General features: G+C 41.9%; 1 protein-coding gene across 1 annotated transcript; it reads right to left on the bottom strand.

Annotated features, from left to right (window-relative positions):
- Positions 1 to 7,338: 7,338 nt before the first annotated feature.
- Positions 7,339 to 15,890, bottom strand: LOC121539971 (zinc finger protein 568). The gene is made up of 2 exons (XM_041848621.1): positions 15,634 to 15,890; positions 7,339 to 9,263 (listed from the first exon to the last, which is right to left on the bottom strand). The coding sequence occupies exons 1-2, from the start codon at positions 15,809 to 15,811 to the stop codon at positions 8,005 to 8,007; spliced, it is 1,437 nt and encodes a 478-aa protein (XP_041704555.1). The 5' UTR covers positions 15,812 to 15,890; the 3' UTR covers positions 7,339 to 8,004.
- Between the last annotated feature and the right edge of the window lie 454 nt (positions 15,891 to 16,344).

Here is a 16,344-nt window from a genome sequence, read left to right as displayed (position 1 = left end):
ACCTTCAGGCGTTTGGAAATTGCTCCAAAGGATGAACCAGACTTGTGGAGGTCTACAATTTTTTTTCTGAGGTCTTGGCTGATTTCTTTTCATTTTCCCATAATGTTAAGCAAAGAGGCACTGAGTTTGAAGGTAGGCCTTGAAATACATCCACAGGTACACCTCCAATTGACTCAAATTATGTAAATTAGCCTATCAGAAGCTTCTAAAGTCATGACATAATTTTCTGGAATTTTCCAAGCTGTTTAAAGGCACAGTCAATTTAATGTATGTAAACTTCTGACCCACTGGAATTGTGATACAGTGAATTATAAGTGAAATATCTGTCTGTAAACAACTGTTGGAAGAATTACTTGTGTCATGCACAAAGTAGATGTCCTAACCGACTTGCCAAAACTCTAGTTTGTTAACAAGAATGGTTGAAAAACGAGTTTTAATGACTCCAACCTAAATGTATGTAAACTTCTGACTTCAACTGTATATATTATATAGAGTAGGGGGAACACAATCACTGTGGTGAAGTGTGTGTACCAATGGTAAATAAGGCTGGTGAGGGGAGGATGGCTCGTAGTGGTGGCCGGGGTGAGTGGAATGGTATCAAGCACATGGTTTTCATCTGTTTGGTGTTGTTCCATTCACTCCATTCCGGCCATTGTTATGGGCCATCCTCCTGTCACCAGCCCCCACTGGCTTATATATATATATATATATATATGAGAGAGACCCACAATGTATAGCCAATGTGTATTTTATGTTGACTTTGACATGCTGTGGCTGTGGTTTTCGAGTGCCTTGTTTGCTAATCATACACATATTTCATTAGTGCTTATATATATATATATATATATATATATATATAAGCAATCAAAGAAAAAATCTAAAAAATCTCTCAAATGAATAATATGCAACCATTCAAACAACTGCATTAGCATGAGTAGAGAAAACGTATTTCACTTACCAGTCTAAAGTGGCGTCCTCTCCTTCCAAAAACATATCTTCAGCTGTTGAGTCTAAACTATATTCACTAAGTCCACATCTACTGGTTCTGTGACACTTTCCCGGTCGATTTCTGCAATATTATTGTCCAAATCAGTATACCTGGACTTTGATTGAGCTTTTCCAGTATTAGTAGCCATATTGTACTTTCAAAATTTGCAGAAAACGTTGTTTACTAAATCGACCTGTGCATAATGCGATGCGCCACTTCCTTGTTTAGATTTCCAATGGACACTAAACGGCGTTGTGCACGTGCTGAATACACAGGCTTTTCCTCAGACAAAGGACCATCTCATACTCCTGTAAAGCCCAGCTCATCTAGCTAGCTGTGTTTCAAAACGATAGGTGGTCATTGAACCAAGATACAGTCATTCAAGTGAACACCGCCCGCCTCATTGGTGTGTAATCATGTCAGTTCTTGGTGGGCTCAAATAGCTTTTGTGTAGCCTATATGTCATGCAGAATGATGGAAAACGTTTGGTTGCCTTCTTGAGTATCTGAGGATAGCAGAAAAACAGAACTTGACTGGGTGAAACAAGGTGTAGGGTTTATATTATGTCTAAATGTTTTGTTGCAAGTTGAACGAGTCAGAATTCAGGCGAAACGCTGTATAAAACATGGGTCGTGTTAGGATATAAAAATTGATTTTATCAAACAAAACAACTCTACATTTTATCTCTGGGATCCTCAGGCTGACAAATCAGAGCAAGATTACTGAATGTAAGAATATTATTTACCTTTAGAGGTGAATGTATCAAACCAGTTGCCTTGATACAAGTGTTTTGTTGTTGCGCACTATCTTCAAACAATAGCATGGTCTAAACACCTCCCTCTGCAACTGGATCCTGGACTTCTTGACGGGCCGCCCCCAGGTGGTAAGGGTAGGTAACAACACATCTGCCACACTGATCCTCAACACGGGGGCCCCTCAGGGGTGCGTGCTCAGTCCCCTCCTGTACTCTCTGTTCACCCATGACTGCATGGCCAGGCACGACTCCAACACCATCATTAAGTTTGCCGACGACACAACAGTGGTAGGCCTGATCACTGACAACGATGAGACAGCCTATAGGGGAGGAGGTCAGAGATCTGGCCGTGTGGTGCCAGGACAACAACCTCTCCCTCAACGTGACCAAGACAAAGGAGATGATTGTGGACTACAGGGAAAAAAAAGAGGACTGAGCACGCCCCCATTCTCATCGATGGGGCTGTAGTGGAACAGGTTGAGAGCTTCAAGTTCCTTGGTGTCCACATCACCAACAAACTATCATGGTCCAAACACACCAAGACAGTCGTGAAGAGGGCACGACAAAGCCTATTCCCCCTCAGGAGACTAAAAAGATTTTGCATGGGTCCTCAGATCCTCAAAAAAATTCTACAGCTGCACCATCGAGAGCATCCTGACTGGTTGCATCACCGCCTGGTATGGCAACTGCTTGGCCTCCGACCGCAAGGCACTACAGAGGGTAGTGCGTACGGCCCAGTACATCACTGGGGCAAAGCTTCCTGCCATCCAGGACCTCTATACCAGGCGGTGTCAGAGGAAGGCCCTCAAAATTGTCAAAGACTCCAGCCACCCTAGTCATAGACTGTTCTCTCTGCTACCGCACGGCAAGCGGTACCGGAGTGCCAAGTCTAGGTCCAAAAGACTTCTCAACAGCTTCTACCCCCAAGCCATAAGACTCCTGAACAGCTAAACATGGCTACCCAGACTATTTGCACTGCCCCCCCACCCCATCCTTTTTACGCTGCTGCTACTCTGTTAAGTATTTATGCATAGTCACTTTAACTCTACCCACATGTACATATTACCTCAACTACCTCAACTAGCCGGTGCCCCCGCACATTGACTCTGCAACGGTACCCCCCTGTATATATAGCCTCCCTACTGTCACTTTATTTTACTTCTGCTCTTTTTTTTCTCAACACTTTTTTTGTTGTTGTTTTATTTTTACTTTTTTTGTTTAAAATAAATGCACTGTTGGTTAAGGGCTGTAAGTAAGCATTTCACTGTAATGTCTGCACCTGTTGTATTCGGCGCATGTGACCAATAAAATTTGATTTGATTTGATTTGGTCTTTTTTTGCTGTACTACCTACTGTAAATTGAACACTGCAGTTAGATGACCAACAATTTAAGCTTTCTGCACATATAAGACATGTACACTACCAGTCAAAAGTTTGGACACACCTACTCATTCAAGGGTTTTTCAGAAGATAGCCCTATTTTGTAAAAGACCAAGTCCATATTATGGCAAGAACAGCTCAAATAAGCAAAGAGAAATTACATTCCATCATTACTTTAAGACATGAAGTCAATACGGAAAATGTCAAGAACTTTGAAAGTTTCTTCAAGTGCAGTTGCAAAAACCATCAATCGCTATGATGAAACTGGCTCTCATGAGGACCACCACAGGAATGGAATACCCAGTTACCTCTGCTGCAGAGGATAAGTTCATTAGAGGTACCAGCCTCAGAAATTGCAGCCCAAATAAATGCTTCACAGAGTTCAAGTCACAACTGTTCAGAGGAGACTGTGTGAATCAGGCCTTCATGGTCGAATCGCTGCAAAGAAACCACTACTAAAGGACACCAATAAGAAGAAGAGACCTGCTTGGGCCAAGAAACATGAGCAATGGACATTAGACGGGTGGAAATTTGTCCAAATTGGAGATGTTTGGTTCCAACCGCCATGATGTTTTTTTTTTTTTGTCATTTAGCAGACGCTCTTATCCAGAGCGACTTACAGGAGCAATTAGGGTTAAGTGCCTTGCTCAAGGGCACATCGACAGATTTTTCACCTAGTCGGCTCGGGGATTAGAACCAGCAACCTTTCGGTTACTAGCACAACGCTCTTAACCACTAAGCTACCTGCCGCCCGTTTGGGATGAGTCGGACAGCAGAGTGAAGGAAAAGCAGCCAACAAGTGCTAAGCATGTGGGAACTCCTTCAAGACTGTTGGAAAAGCATTCCAGGTGAAGCTGGTTGAGAGACACGAAGAGAGTGCAAAGTTGTCATCAAGGCAAAGGGTGGCTATTTGAAGAAGAATCTCAAATATAAAATATATTTTGATTTGTTTAACACTTTTTTGGTTACTACATGATTCCATTTGTTATTTCATAGTTTTGATGTCTTCACTATTATTCTACGATGTAGAAAATAGTAAAAATTAAGAAAACCCCCTGGAGTATGTGTGTCCAAACTTTTGACTGGTAGTGTACATTGGGGAGAACAAGTATTTGATACACTGCCGATTTTGCAGGTTTTCCTACTTACAAAGCATGTAGAGGTCTGTAATTTTTATCATAGGTACACTTCAACTGTGAGAGACGGAATCTAAAACAAAAATCCAGAAAATCACATTGTATGATTTTTAAGTAATTCATTTGCATTTTATTGCATGACATAAGTATTTGATACATCAGAAAAGCAGAACTTAATATTTGGTACAGAAACCTTTGTTTGCAATTACAGAGATCATAAGTTTCCTGTAAGTATTGACCAGGTATGCACACACTGCAGCAGGGATTTTGGCCCACTGCTCCATACAGACCTTCTCCAGATCCTTCAGGTTTCGGGGCTGTCGCTGGGCAATACGGACTTTCAGCTCCCTCCAAAGATTTTCTATTGGGTTCAGGTCTGGAGACTGGCTAGGCCACTCCAGGACCCTGAGATGCTTCTTACAGAGCCACTCCTTAGTTGCCCTGGCTGTGTGTTTCAGGTCGTTGTCATGCTGGAAGACCCAGCCACGACCCATCTTCAATGCTCTTACTGAGGGAAGGAGGTTGTTGGCCAAGATCTCGCGATACATGGCCCCATCCATCCTCCCCTCAATACGGTGCAGTCGTCCTGTCCCCTTTGCAGAAAATCATCCCCAAAGATTCCACCTCCATGCTTCACGGTTGGGATGGTGTTCTTGGGGTTGTACTCATCCTTCTTCTTCCTCCAAACACGGTGAGTGGAGTTTAGACCAAAAAGCTCTATTTTTGTCTCATCAGACCGCATGACCTTCTCCCATTCTTCCTCTGGATCATCCAGATGGTCATTGGCAAACTTCAGACGGGCCTGGACATGCGCTGGCTTGAGCAGGGGGACCTTGCGTGCGCTGCAGGATTTTAATCCATGACGGCGTAGTGTGTTACTAATGGTTTTCTTTGAGACTGTGGTCCCAGCTCTCTTCAGGTCATTGACCAGGTCCTGCCGTGTAGTTCTAGGCTGATCCCTCACCTTCCTCATGATCATTGATGCCCCACGAGGTGAGATCTTGCATGGAGCCCCAGACCGTGGGTGATTGACCGTCATCTTGAACTTCTTCCATTTTCTAATAATTGCACCAACAGTTGTTGCCTTCTCACCAAGCTGCTTGCCTATTGTCCTGTAGCCCATCCCAGCCTTGTGCAGGTCTACAATTTTATCCCTGATGTCCTTACACAACCCTCTGGTCTTGGCCATTGTGGAGAGGTTGGAGTCTGTTTGATTGAGTGTGTGGACAGGTGTCTTTTATACAGGTAACGAGTTCAAACAGGTGCAGTTAATACAGGTAATGAGTGGAGAACAGGAGGGCTTCTTAAAGAAAAACTAACAGGTCTGTGAGAGCCGGAATTCTTACTGGTTGGTAGGTGATCAAATACTTATGTCATGCAATAAAATGCAAATTAATTACTTAAAAATCATACAATGTGATTTTCTGAATTTTTGTTTTAGATTCCGTCTCTCACAGTTGAAGTGTACCTATGATCAAAATTACAGACCTCTACATGCTTTGTAAGTAGGAAAACCTGCAAAATCGGCAGTGTATCAAATACTACCATTTTATAAATGGTATAATTGCGTGATATGATAGCATCTTGCAAACCCGCTCCCCCCGTCGCCCCAAGATTATGAATGCTTTTGACAGTGAAGTAAAAATACTTTAAAGTACTACTTAAGTTGTTTTGTTGGGGTATCTGCACTTTACTATTTATATTTTTGACAACTTTTACCTCACTACATTCTTAAAGAAAATAATAAATTTTCCCTGACACCCAAAAGTACTCGTTACCTACAAGTGTGATCGGGGGATTTCTATTGGAGAAAGCAGTTTCTGCCTGTCTTCATACTGTACCAAAGATTTTTCACAACTAAACCTCATTGTTCTGTGACTATACTGGGTAATGTTTTCATCCCTGTCTGTGTGGCAACAACAGTATCCGGTGTGTCGTGTAATTAGAATAGTCCACCTGCTGGACTGCAGTGCAACATGGCCAATTCGGCTAGTGTACTGAATGACAGTAAATATACGGCTTTATGATAAGAGTGGGAGACTGTTGAAAAAGCCTACAAACAAAGCGCATCCTCCTTCCTTGAGGTAATAACTGATGGGTATGTAATTCGATACGAGAAAGGTTGTACTGCTATCGTTAGTTCAACCCTCTCAGAGCAGATGGGTTCAAGAGGGGCGGCAGGTAGCTTAGTGGTTAAGAGCGTTGTGCCAGTAACTGAAAGGTCGCTGGTTCTAATCCCCGAGCCGACTAGGTGAAAAATCTGTCGATGTGCCCTTGAGCAAGGCACTTAACCCTAATTGCTCCTGTAAGTCGCTCTGGATAAGAGCGTCTGCTAAATGACTAAAATGTCAAGGAAGGGAGCTGCATTTCGAAAGAAACTTCAATGAAGTATGACACAGTACAATATTATGCAGTGCACATGAGAAGATTGAGAAAAAATGTAATGCTTCTTGATGGACCTTTAAAGTGCTTTAAAATGTATATCAATTGTATGGATTGCTGATTAGATTAGAAACATCTAAATAAATGTTTGATTTTATTATCTTTAAAAATTCACTTATCTCAAACGTATTATTTAAAGGAGCTTTCTAGCAACACAAGATAGACTGATCATGGAACACTGTCAAAAGAGATGGAGAAGAGAGCAGGTAAAGACACCTTAATGAACAAGGTTATCAACATTTATTCTGTTGTGGGAAAAAAAAAACATTCAATCTCTGGATGAAGAAAAACACATTTCACAAGGCTAATTTATATGAATGGGTCCACTTGAGCGTTTCACACCAATTGTCTTAATGCTTGTTAAAACATGGAAAACGAAATAAAAATGTATTTTCCCTCAAAGAGTGGATACTGGCATCAAACTCATAGGTAATAACAAAAATGGTAGGAATCTTTCAGCTCTTGAGGACACTTGAGGAAACATAAGCACAAAGTAACTGATATTGGGAAAACTACTTTATCAAAACATACAGAGTATACCAAACATTAGGAACATCTTAATATTGAGTTGCAGCACCTCCCCTACACTGATTGAAATGGATTTAACAAGTGACATCAATAATGCATCATAGCTTTCACCTGGATTCACCTGGTCAGTCCGTGTCATTGAAAGAGTAGGTGTTCCCAATGTTTTGTACACTCAGTGTACATAATGTAGCAGACTAACATTTTAAACAAATGTTTACTCTAAAAAACAAAAATATGTTTTATGTACAAAGGGAAGACATAGTTTCCCAAATGTCTGTTGTGTCATCCTATAATTAACAACTAGACTCCTGTTTCTCAGAAATCCACTAACTGCTCTGTTAGACAGTGATGGGGAGTTCTTACGTTCAAGCAGTAATTCAGTCATAACTTATTCACCCAAGAGATGTGTTCTGAGGGGCATCTCCTCTCACAGGTGGAAGTTACAATGTGACGCTCAATTTTCTGTCTTCAGACCTTTCCCCAAACAGCACACCGTTAAGTTCTTCCTCTAGTGACTATTCTATCATTTTGAAATGAAAGACAGTGTTTTCTCATTGTGGTCTGATTGTTATTTAATGTACCTGATTGGGAAAAGCATTTTCTAAATTGAGGATATCTATTCTCTCCCGAGTCCTTATGGTCATTTCAGATTGGTGCCAGCGCAGACTCCTTTACCACAGTCACTAATGATACCGTTTCTCTCCAGTATGAATCCTCATGTTGAATTTCAGAAGGCCACTAGTGCTGAAAATCCTTTGCCACAAATGGCAATGATATTATTTCTTCCCTTTGTGGATCCTCATGTGTAATTTTACATTTCCACTCCGATTAAATGTCTTGCCACAATCAGGACAGCAAAAAGGCTTCTCCCCTGTGTGAATCATAATGTGTCTTTTCAGAGCGCTGCCAGTGCTGAATCCTTGGCCACAATCATGACAGTGATAAGGTTTCTCTCTTGTGTGGGTCCTCATGTGTGTTTTTAGATTTCCCTTCTGGTTGAATCCTTGGCCACAATGACAACAGCTATATGGTTTCTCCCCTGTGTGAATCCTCATGTGTATTTTTAGATCTCCATTCTGACTGAAACATGAACCACAAACAGGGCATGAAAAGGGTTTCTCCCCTGTGTGTATTCTCATGTGTATTTTTAGACTACCATTCTGTTTGAATCCTTTGCCACAATGACAACAACGATATGGACTCTCCCCTGTGTGAATCCTCATGTGCACTATCAGCTTACTGTTCTTGCTGAACCCTTTACTACAAACATCACAACAAAAACTAGCTGCAATGTGAGTTTGGAAGTGATCTTTCATACTTTCTGTGGACTGAAAGCATTTTCCACACACACCACAAATACCTTCATCTTTTTTATGAGTTTGCACGTGTTTAACTAATGAACCCATTTGAAGAAAAGACTTGCCACACACCTTACAACAGCAGCGAGTATAATTACTTCGACTGGGTGATTTCAGGAGGGACAACTGTGTAGATTCCCTACCCTTAGTATTGATATGGGACCTTTGTCCTTTTACCATCTTTGTTCTCTTTGATATGACTGGCTTAAAACCTGACTGAAGTCCTCCTGTCTCCATACCACTGACACGTTGACTGTTTTCACTCTGATCTGCAGAACAGTCTGGATGTACTGTAGAGAAAGGCTGAGAGACACCGGTTGGTTCTGCTTCTACATAGATCTCTCCATCAGGTTCTGTTTTGATCTTTTCAGTTTTCGTATTGGGTAGAGTGTCTCTCTCTCCGTTTCCTTCCTTTTGGGCTTGATAGAGATGTGAGAGCTGAGTTGGGTCCTCATCACAGTCACTTTTCACACAGACAGGTTTGAATATGAACTCTATGGTATCTGCCTCAAGCCCTTGAATCTGCTCTTCCTCCTGACTGGTCCTGAGTTCCTCCTGTTCCTCTTTAATCTGTGTGGGCTCTGGGTCCTCCTGCACCAGACTGGGGCTCCACTCCTGCTCACAGTGCTGCTGCTCAGGGGGAACCTCCTCTTCAGAGACAGCGAGCTGTTGGACGTCTGGAAGAAAGGATGAAATAGAAAATTCAATAACATTGTAGACCTACCTCCTGTCTGGTATGCCTGCAATAATTAACTTCTACTAGTCAAATATAAAAGTAATGGGTCTTTCTCAATTAATTCAATCACCTTTTTGACTGCACCCCTTTTGATTTTAACAAAACATTCCATACGTTTGCCCATGGCAGAAATGGTCAGAAAATATATTTTTGGACCTGAACGCCAAAACAAAATTGACCCATTTTGCAAAACCCCACCTTACCATGAGACAACCATATCTTTCTTAATCACTGAAAAAGATAACAGTTGCCAAACTATTTTTGAAATGTCTTTAAAAAAAAATTTCAATAACAGTTAGGTCATTTAACATCTATGATCTAAAAACGTGTGAGATTTTTCTTCATTTTCTCATATGTTGTAGCTTAGACCCAATTTTACATCTGAGGTACAGTGCATTCGGAAAGTATTTAGACCCCTTGACTTTTCTAAATGTTGTTACGTTACAGCTTTATTCTAAAATGGATTAAATCGTTTTTTTTCCACTCATCAATCTACACACAATACCCCATAATGAAAATAAAACAGGTTTTTCGAAATTGTTGCACATTTATTAAATATAAAAAAACAGAAATATCACATTTACATTAGTATTCAGACTCTTTACTCAGTACTTTGTTGAAGCACCTTTGGCAGCGATTACAGCCTCAAGTCTTCTTGGGTATGACGCTACAAGCTTGGCACACCTGTATTTGGAGAGTTTCTCCAATTCTTCTCTGCAGATCCTCTCAAGCTCTGTCATGTTGGATGGGGAGCGTCGCTGCAAAGCTATTTTCAGGTCTCTCCAGAGATGTTCGATCGGGTTCAAGTCCGGGCTCTGGCTGGGCCACTCAAAGACATTCAGAGACTTGTCCCCAAGCCACTCCTGCGTTGTCTTGGCTGTGTGCTCAGGATTGTTGTCCTGTTGGAAGGTGAACCTTCGCCAAAGTCTGAGGTCCGGAGCGCTCTGGAGCAGGTTTTCATCAACGATTTCTCTGTACTTTGCTCTGTTCATCTTTCCCTCGATCCTGACTTGTCTCCCAGTCCCTGCCGCTGAAAACTATCCCCACAACATGATGCTGCCATCACCATGCTTCACCATAGGGATGGTGGCAGGTTTCCTCCAGACATGATGCGTGGCATTCAAGCCAAAGAGTTCAAACCTGGTTTCATCAGACCAGAGAATCTTGTTTCTCATGGTCAGAGTCCTTTAGCCGATTTTTGGCAAACTCCAAGCGGGCTGTCATGTGCCTTTTACTGAGGAGTGGCTTCCGTCTGGCCACTCTACCATAAAAACCTGATTGGTGGAGTGCTGCAGAGATGGTTGTCCTTCTGGAAGGTTCTCCCATCTCCACAGATAAACTCTGGAGCTCTGTCAGAGTGACCGTAGGGTTTTTGGTCACCTCCCTGACCAAGGCACTTCTCCCCCGATTGCTCAGTTTGGCCAGGCGGCTAGCTCAAGGAAGAGTCTTGGTGGTTACAAACTTCTTCCATTTAAGAATGATGGAGGCCACTGTGTTCTTGGGGACCTTCAATGCTGCAGACATTGTTTGGTACCCTTCCCCAGATCTTTGCCTCGACACAATCCTGTCTCGAAGCTCTACAGACAATTCCTTCGATCTCATGGCTTGGTTTTTGCCCTGACATACACTTTCAACTGTGGGACCTTATATAGACAGGTATGTGCCTTTCCAAATCATGTCCAATCAATTGAATTTACTACAGGTGGACTCCAATCAAGTTGTAGAAACATCTCAAGGATGATCAATGGAAAGTCTCATAGCAAAGGTTCTCATAGCAAAGGTTCTGGATACTGTAAATAAGTTATTTGTTTTTCATTGAATACAATTATTATTATTTAATTTGCAAAAAATTGTAAAAACCTGTTTTCTATTTGTCCTTATAGGGTATTGTTTGTAGATTGATGAGAGAAATAGTTATTTAATACATTTTAGAATAAGGCTGTAACATAACAAAATGTGGAAAAAGTCAAGGTCTGAATATTTTCCGAATGCACTGTACATGCATGCATACACACACACAGTACCAGTCAAAAGTTTGGACACACCTACTCATTCAAGGGTTTCTTTATTTTTACTATTTTCTACATTGTAGAATAGTGCAGACATCAAAACTATGAAATAACACATATGGAATCATGTAGTAACCAAAACAAATGTTAAACAAATCAAAATATTTTATATTTGAGATTCTTCAAAGTAGCCACCCTTTGCCTTGATGACAGCTTTGCACACTCTTGGCATTCTCTCAACCAGCTTCATGAGGTAGTCACCTGGAATGCATTTCAATTAACAGGTGTGCCTTGTTAAAAGTTAATTTGTGGAATTTCTTTCCTTCTTAATGCGTTAACAAGCCAATCAGTTGTGTTGTGACAAGGAAGGGGTGGTATACAGAAGATAGCCCTATTTGGTAAAATTATTATTATTATGGCAAGAACAGCTCAAATAAGCAGAGAAACAACAGTCCATCATTACTTTAAGACATGAAGGTCAGTCAATACGGAAAATGTCAAGAACTTTTAAAGTTTCTTCAGGTGCAGTCGCAAAAACCATCAAGCGCTATGATGAAACTGGCTCTCATGAGGACCGCCACAGGAAAGGAAGACCCAGAGTTACCTCTGCGGCAGAGGTTAAGTTCATTAGAGGTACCAGCCTCAGAAATTGCAGCCCAAATAAATGCTTCACAGAGTTCAAGTAACAGACACATCTCAACATCAACTGTTCAGAGGAGGCTACATGAATCAGGCATTCATGGTCAAATTGCTGCAAAGAAACCACTACTAAAGGACACCAATAATAAGAGGACACTTGCTTGGGCCAAGAAACACGAGCAATGGACATTAGACCGGTGGAAATCTGTCCTTTGGTCTAGAGTCCAAATTTGAGATTTTTGGTTCCAACCGCCGTGTCTTTGTGAGACGCAGAGCAGGTGAACGGATTATCTCTGCATGTGTGGTTCCCACTGTGAAGCATGGAGGAGGTGGTGTGATGGTGTTGGGGTGCTTTGCTGGTGACACTGTCTATGATTTATTTAGAATTCAAGGCACACTTAACCAGCATGGCAACCACAGCATTGTGCAGCGATACGCCATCCCATCTGGTTTGCGCTTAGTGGGACTATCATTCGTTTTTTTAACAGGACAATGACCCAAAACACACCTCCAGGCTGTGTAATGGCTATTTGACCAAGAAGGAGAGTGATGGAGTGCTGCATCAGATGACCTGGCCTCCACAGTCACCCGACCTCAACCCAATTGAGATGGTTTGGGATGAGTTGGACCGCAGAGTGAAGGAAAAGCAGCCAACAAGTGCTCAGCATATGTGGGAACTCCTTCAAGACGGTTGGAAAAGCATTCCAGGTGATTACCTCATGAAGCTGGTTGAGAGAATGTGCAAAGCTGTCATCAAGGCAAAGGGTGGCTACTTTGAAGAATCTAAAACATATTGAACACTTTTTTGGTTACAACATTATTCCATGTGTTATTTCATACTTTTGATGTCTTCACTATTATTCTACAAATGTAGAAAATAGTAAAAATAAAGAAAAACCTTTGAATGGTACTATATTTTTTTGTTGTCGTTGTTGTTGTTGTTGTTACTGCTCGACAAAAAAAATCTGTCGACCAAAAGCCTAACGACCAAATAAATCGGCCAGTCGACTAATTGGGGTCAGTCCTACCGCACACCCACTCACATACAGTGCATTCGGAAAGTATTCAGACCCCTTGACTTTTTCCACATTTTGTTACGTTACAGCCTTATTCTAAAATGGATTTAACCATTTTCCTCACCAATCTACACACAATACCCCATAATGACAAAGCAAAAACTGTTTTTTTAGAAATGTTTAAAAAAATTATAACTGAAATATCACATTTACATAAGTATTCAGACTCTTTACTCAGTACTTTGTTGAAGCACCTTTGGCAGCGATTACAGCCTTGAGTCTTCTTGGGTATGACGCTACAAGCTTGGCACACCTGTATTTGGGGAGTTTCTCCCATTCTTCTCTGCAGATCCTCTCAAGATCTGTCCGGTTGGATGGGGAGCGTCGCTGCACAACTCTTTTCAGGTCTCTCCAGAGAGTTGGGCCACTCAAGGACATTCAGAGACTTGTCCCGAAGCCACTCCAGCGTTGCCTTGGCTGTGTGCTTAGTGTTGTCCTGTTGGAAGGAGAACCTTCGCCCCAGTCTGTGGTCCTGAGCGCTCTATAGCAGGTTTTTATCAAGGATCTTTCTGTACTTTGCTCAGTTAATCTTTCCCTCGATCCTGACTAGTCTCCCAGTCCCTGAAAAACATCCCCCCAGACGTGACGCTTGGCATTCAGGCCAAAGAGTTCAATCTTGGTTTCATCAGACCAGAGAATCTATTTATCATGGTCTGGGAGTCCTTTAGGTGCCTGAGAGTCCTTTAGGTTCCTTTTGGCAAACTCCAAGTGGGCCGGCATGTGCCTTTTTACTGAGGAATGGCTTCCGTCTGGCCACTCTACCATAAAGGCCTGATTGGTGGAGTGCTGCAGAGATGGTTGTCCTTCTGGAAGGTTCTCCCCTCTCCACAGAGAAACTCTGGAGCTCTGTCAGAGTGACCATCGGGTTCTTGGTCACCTCCCTGGCCAAGGCTCTTCTCCCCCGATTGCTCAGTTTGGCCGGGCGGCCAGCTCTAGGAAAAGTCTTGGTGGTTCCAAACTTCATCCATTTAAGAATGATGGAGGCCACTGTGTTCTTGCGGACCTTCAATGCTGCAGAATTTGTTTGGTACCCTTCCCCAGATCTGTGCCTTGACACAATCCTGTCTCGGAGCTTGATATAATGTCTTTTTATACAGTATTTGTTAATGTCTTTAAACTAATGAGCTGTATGTGGGAGAGAGGATAAGGACATGCCATGTGTTATTTATGTCACTGGTGGGTGGCAGAAGGTCTGCGTGCCAAGATAGATTGGGGGCCACCTGCTAATCTTAGATGGAGTACGTGATGGAATAGCCTGTCTAGGGTGCCACACGATACCATGTAGGGGGATCCTATTGTAGGAGATGAGTGACACTCAATAATGGTTGGCAACTGTTGGATGGAAGTAGCTCGGAAAGCATTATATAAACAGAGGTTTTCTATGTAAGTGATTCGGATGACAATAGGCTACGCCCGTACCACTTGTCATGTGAATCCAGTACTGTAACTATTAAATAACTATGAATCAACTCTCCATCTAAGTGTTTAACTATTCTCTTACATCCTGAAGTACTAGATACCAGAGAAACTCGTCATAACAGAGCTCTACGAACAATTCCTTCGACCTCATGGCTTGGTTTTTGCTCTGACATGCACTGTCAACTGTGGGACCTTATATAGACAGGTGTGTGCCTTTCCAAATCATGTCCAATCAATTGAATTTACCACAGGTGGACTCCAATCAAGTTGTAGAAACATCAAGGATGATCAATGGAAACAGGATGCACCTGGCTCAATTTCGAGTCTCATAGCAAAGGGTCTGAATACTTATGTAAATAAGGAATGTAGTTTATTATTTTTAATACATTCGCAAAAAAAATTTAAAACCTGTTTTTTTCCTTTGTCATAATGGGGTATTGTGTGTAGATTGATGAGGAAAAACATGTATTTAATCAATTTTAGAATAATTCTGTAACGTAACAAAATGTGGAAAACGGTTAGGTGTCTGAATACTTTCCGAATGCACTGTACAACCACATAAATGAATGAAAAAAACTGCATCTCCTCTTCTCCTGTGCGTTTGGTAGTGGTAATTGCGTTTGGTAGTGGTAATCGGGCGAGCATTGTAGTAGTTTTCCTTTGTTCGTAGCTAGTGCAGTATACCCACAGTGCAGTAATACCCACAAGGATGGGGTTTTGACTCATTTGTGGCCCAAAAAGGAGAAGCTTTTTGTCCGGTTGAAGCGAGCAGAGTGGAGTATGGGAACCATGCGCACGTCTACTGTATGCGACGCTAATTTCACCCCGGAAGATTTCGATGGCTTAGTATAACAGGGGGAAGTCAGGATTCGGAATGAGACTGACTGAAACCAGGTGCTGTGCCGAGCGTGAATATACCTTTTGAATGGTTGATCATTCAAATCCAATATTCACATTCTGACAATTTTACCATGGACAAACATGTATGTAGCTACAGTTTCGTTCAAATAAAGAAAGGGTGCGGCCCAAATATTCCTCTTTTTTTATTGGTTTCATGTGGAACGACTAATCCTAAACTTCTTCTCAAAAATAACTACCTTTGCCATTGCTCCAATGTCCTATAAAATGAAGGTTGAGTTAGTTAGACAAACGTAATGAGTTAGCCTACCTGCTCTGTGTAGGTTTTTCTCAGGTTGAAGAACAATGTCAATGTCGAGCAGCCTCTGTAGACGGACAACTTCCTCCTGATACTCTGCTATAGTTTTTTCAACAACCCCGAATATCTCCTCAGCAGCAGCTGTTAATCTCTCGTTGAGGAAAACCCTCAACAACTGTATTTTAGACATTTGTAGAAAATGCAAGTTGAGTAGCTAGCTAGCCAGATAGATAGCGCGTTGTGTTGTTTTCATCACGTCCGGTATTAGCGACAAAAGCATCCGGTTGCAAAAATGCGTCACTCGTTACTACAGCCACAAAGTCATAATTATGGCTGAACCCCTCCTATTCCTTCTTCTTCTTCTTTTTCCGTGGGGGGTTTATCAGCGGTTGGCATCCAACATTATGGTGCATTACCGCCACCTACTGTACTGGAGTGTGGGCCAGCGACCGGGAGAAACTAAATCCTTGTTGCCAGCCCCGTTGCTCTTAAAAAAGATAACAACATCTTTGAGACTATATCTAATGACGTTCTACTCAATATACTCTTTAAACTAATTTCCTGTATCCCCTTCTCCCTCATACTAGATCTCATCCTCTCTCTTTCCCTCTGATACTGCCCACACTGTTGCAATACATACTCCACGGTCTCTGTTTCCTGACAATAATCACACTTTCCTGTTGCAAGCTTTCCTATCACATTTAATGTCTTATTCAACTGGCT

This window comes from Coregonus clupeaformis, chromosome 26 (genome assembly GCF_020615455.1).
Source record: "Coregonus clupeaformis isolate EN_2021a chromosome 26, ASM2061545v1, whole genome shotgun sequence".
NCBI lineage: Eukaryota > Metazoa > Chordata > Actinopteri > Salmoniformes > Salmonidae > Coregonus > Coregonus clupeaformis.
This window is presented reverse-complemented; position numbering and strand designations above follow the sequence as displayed.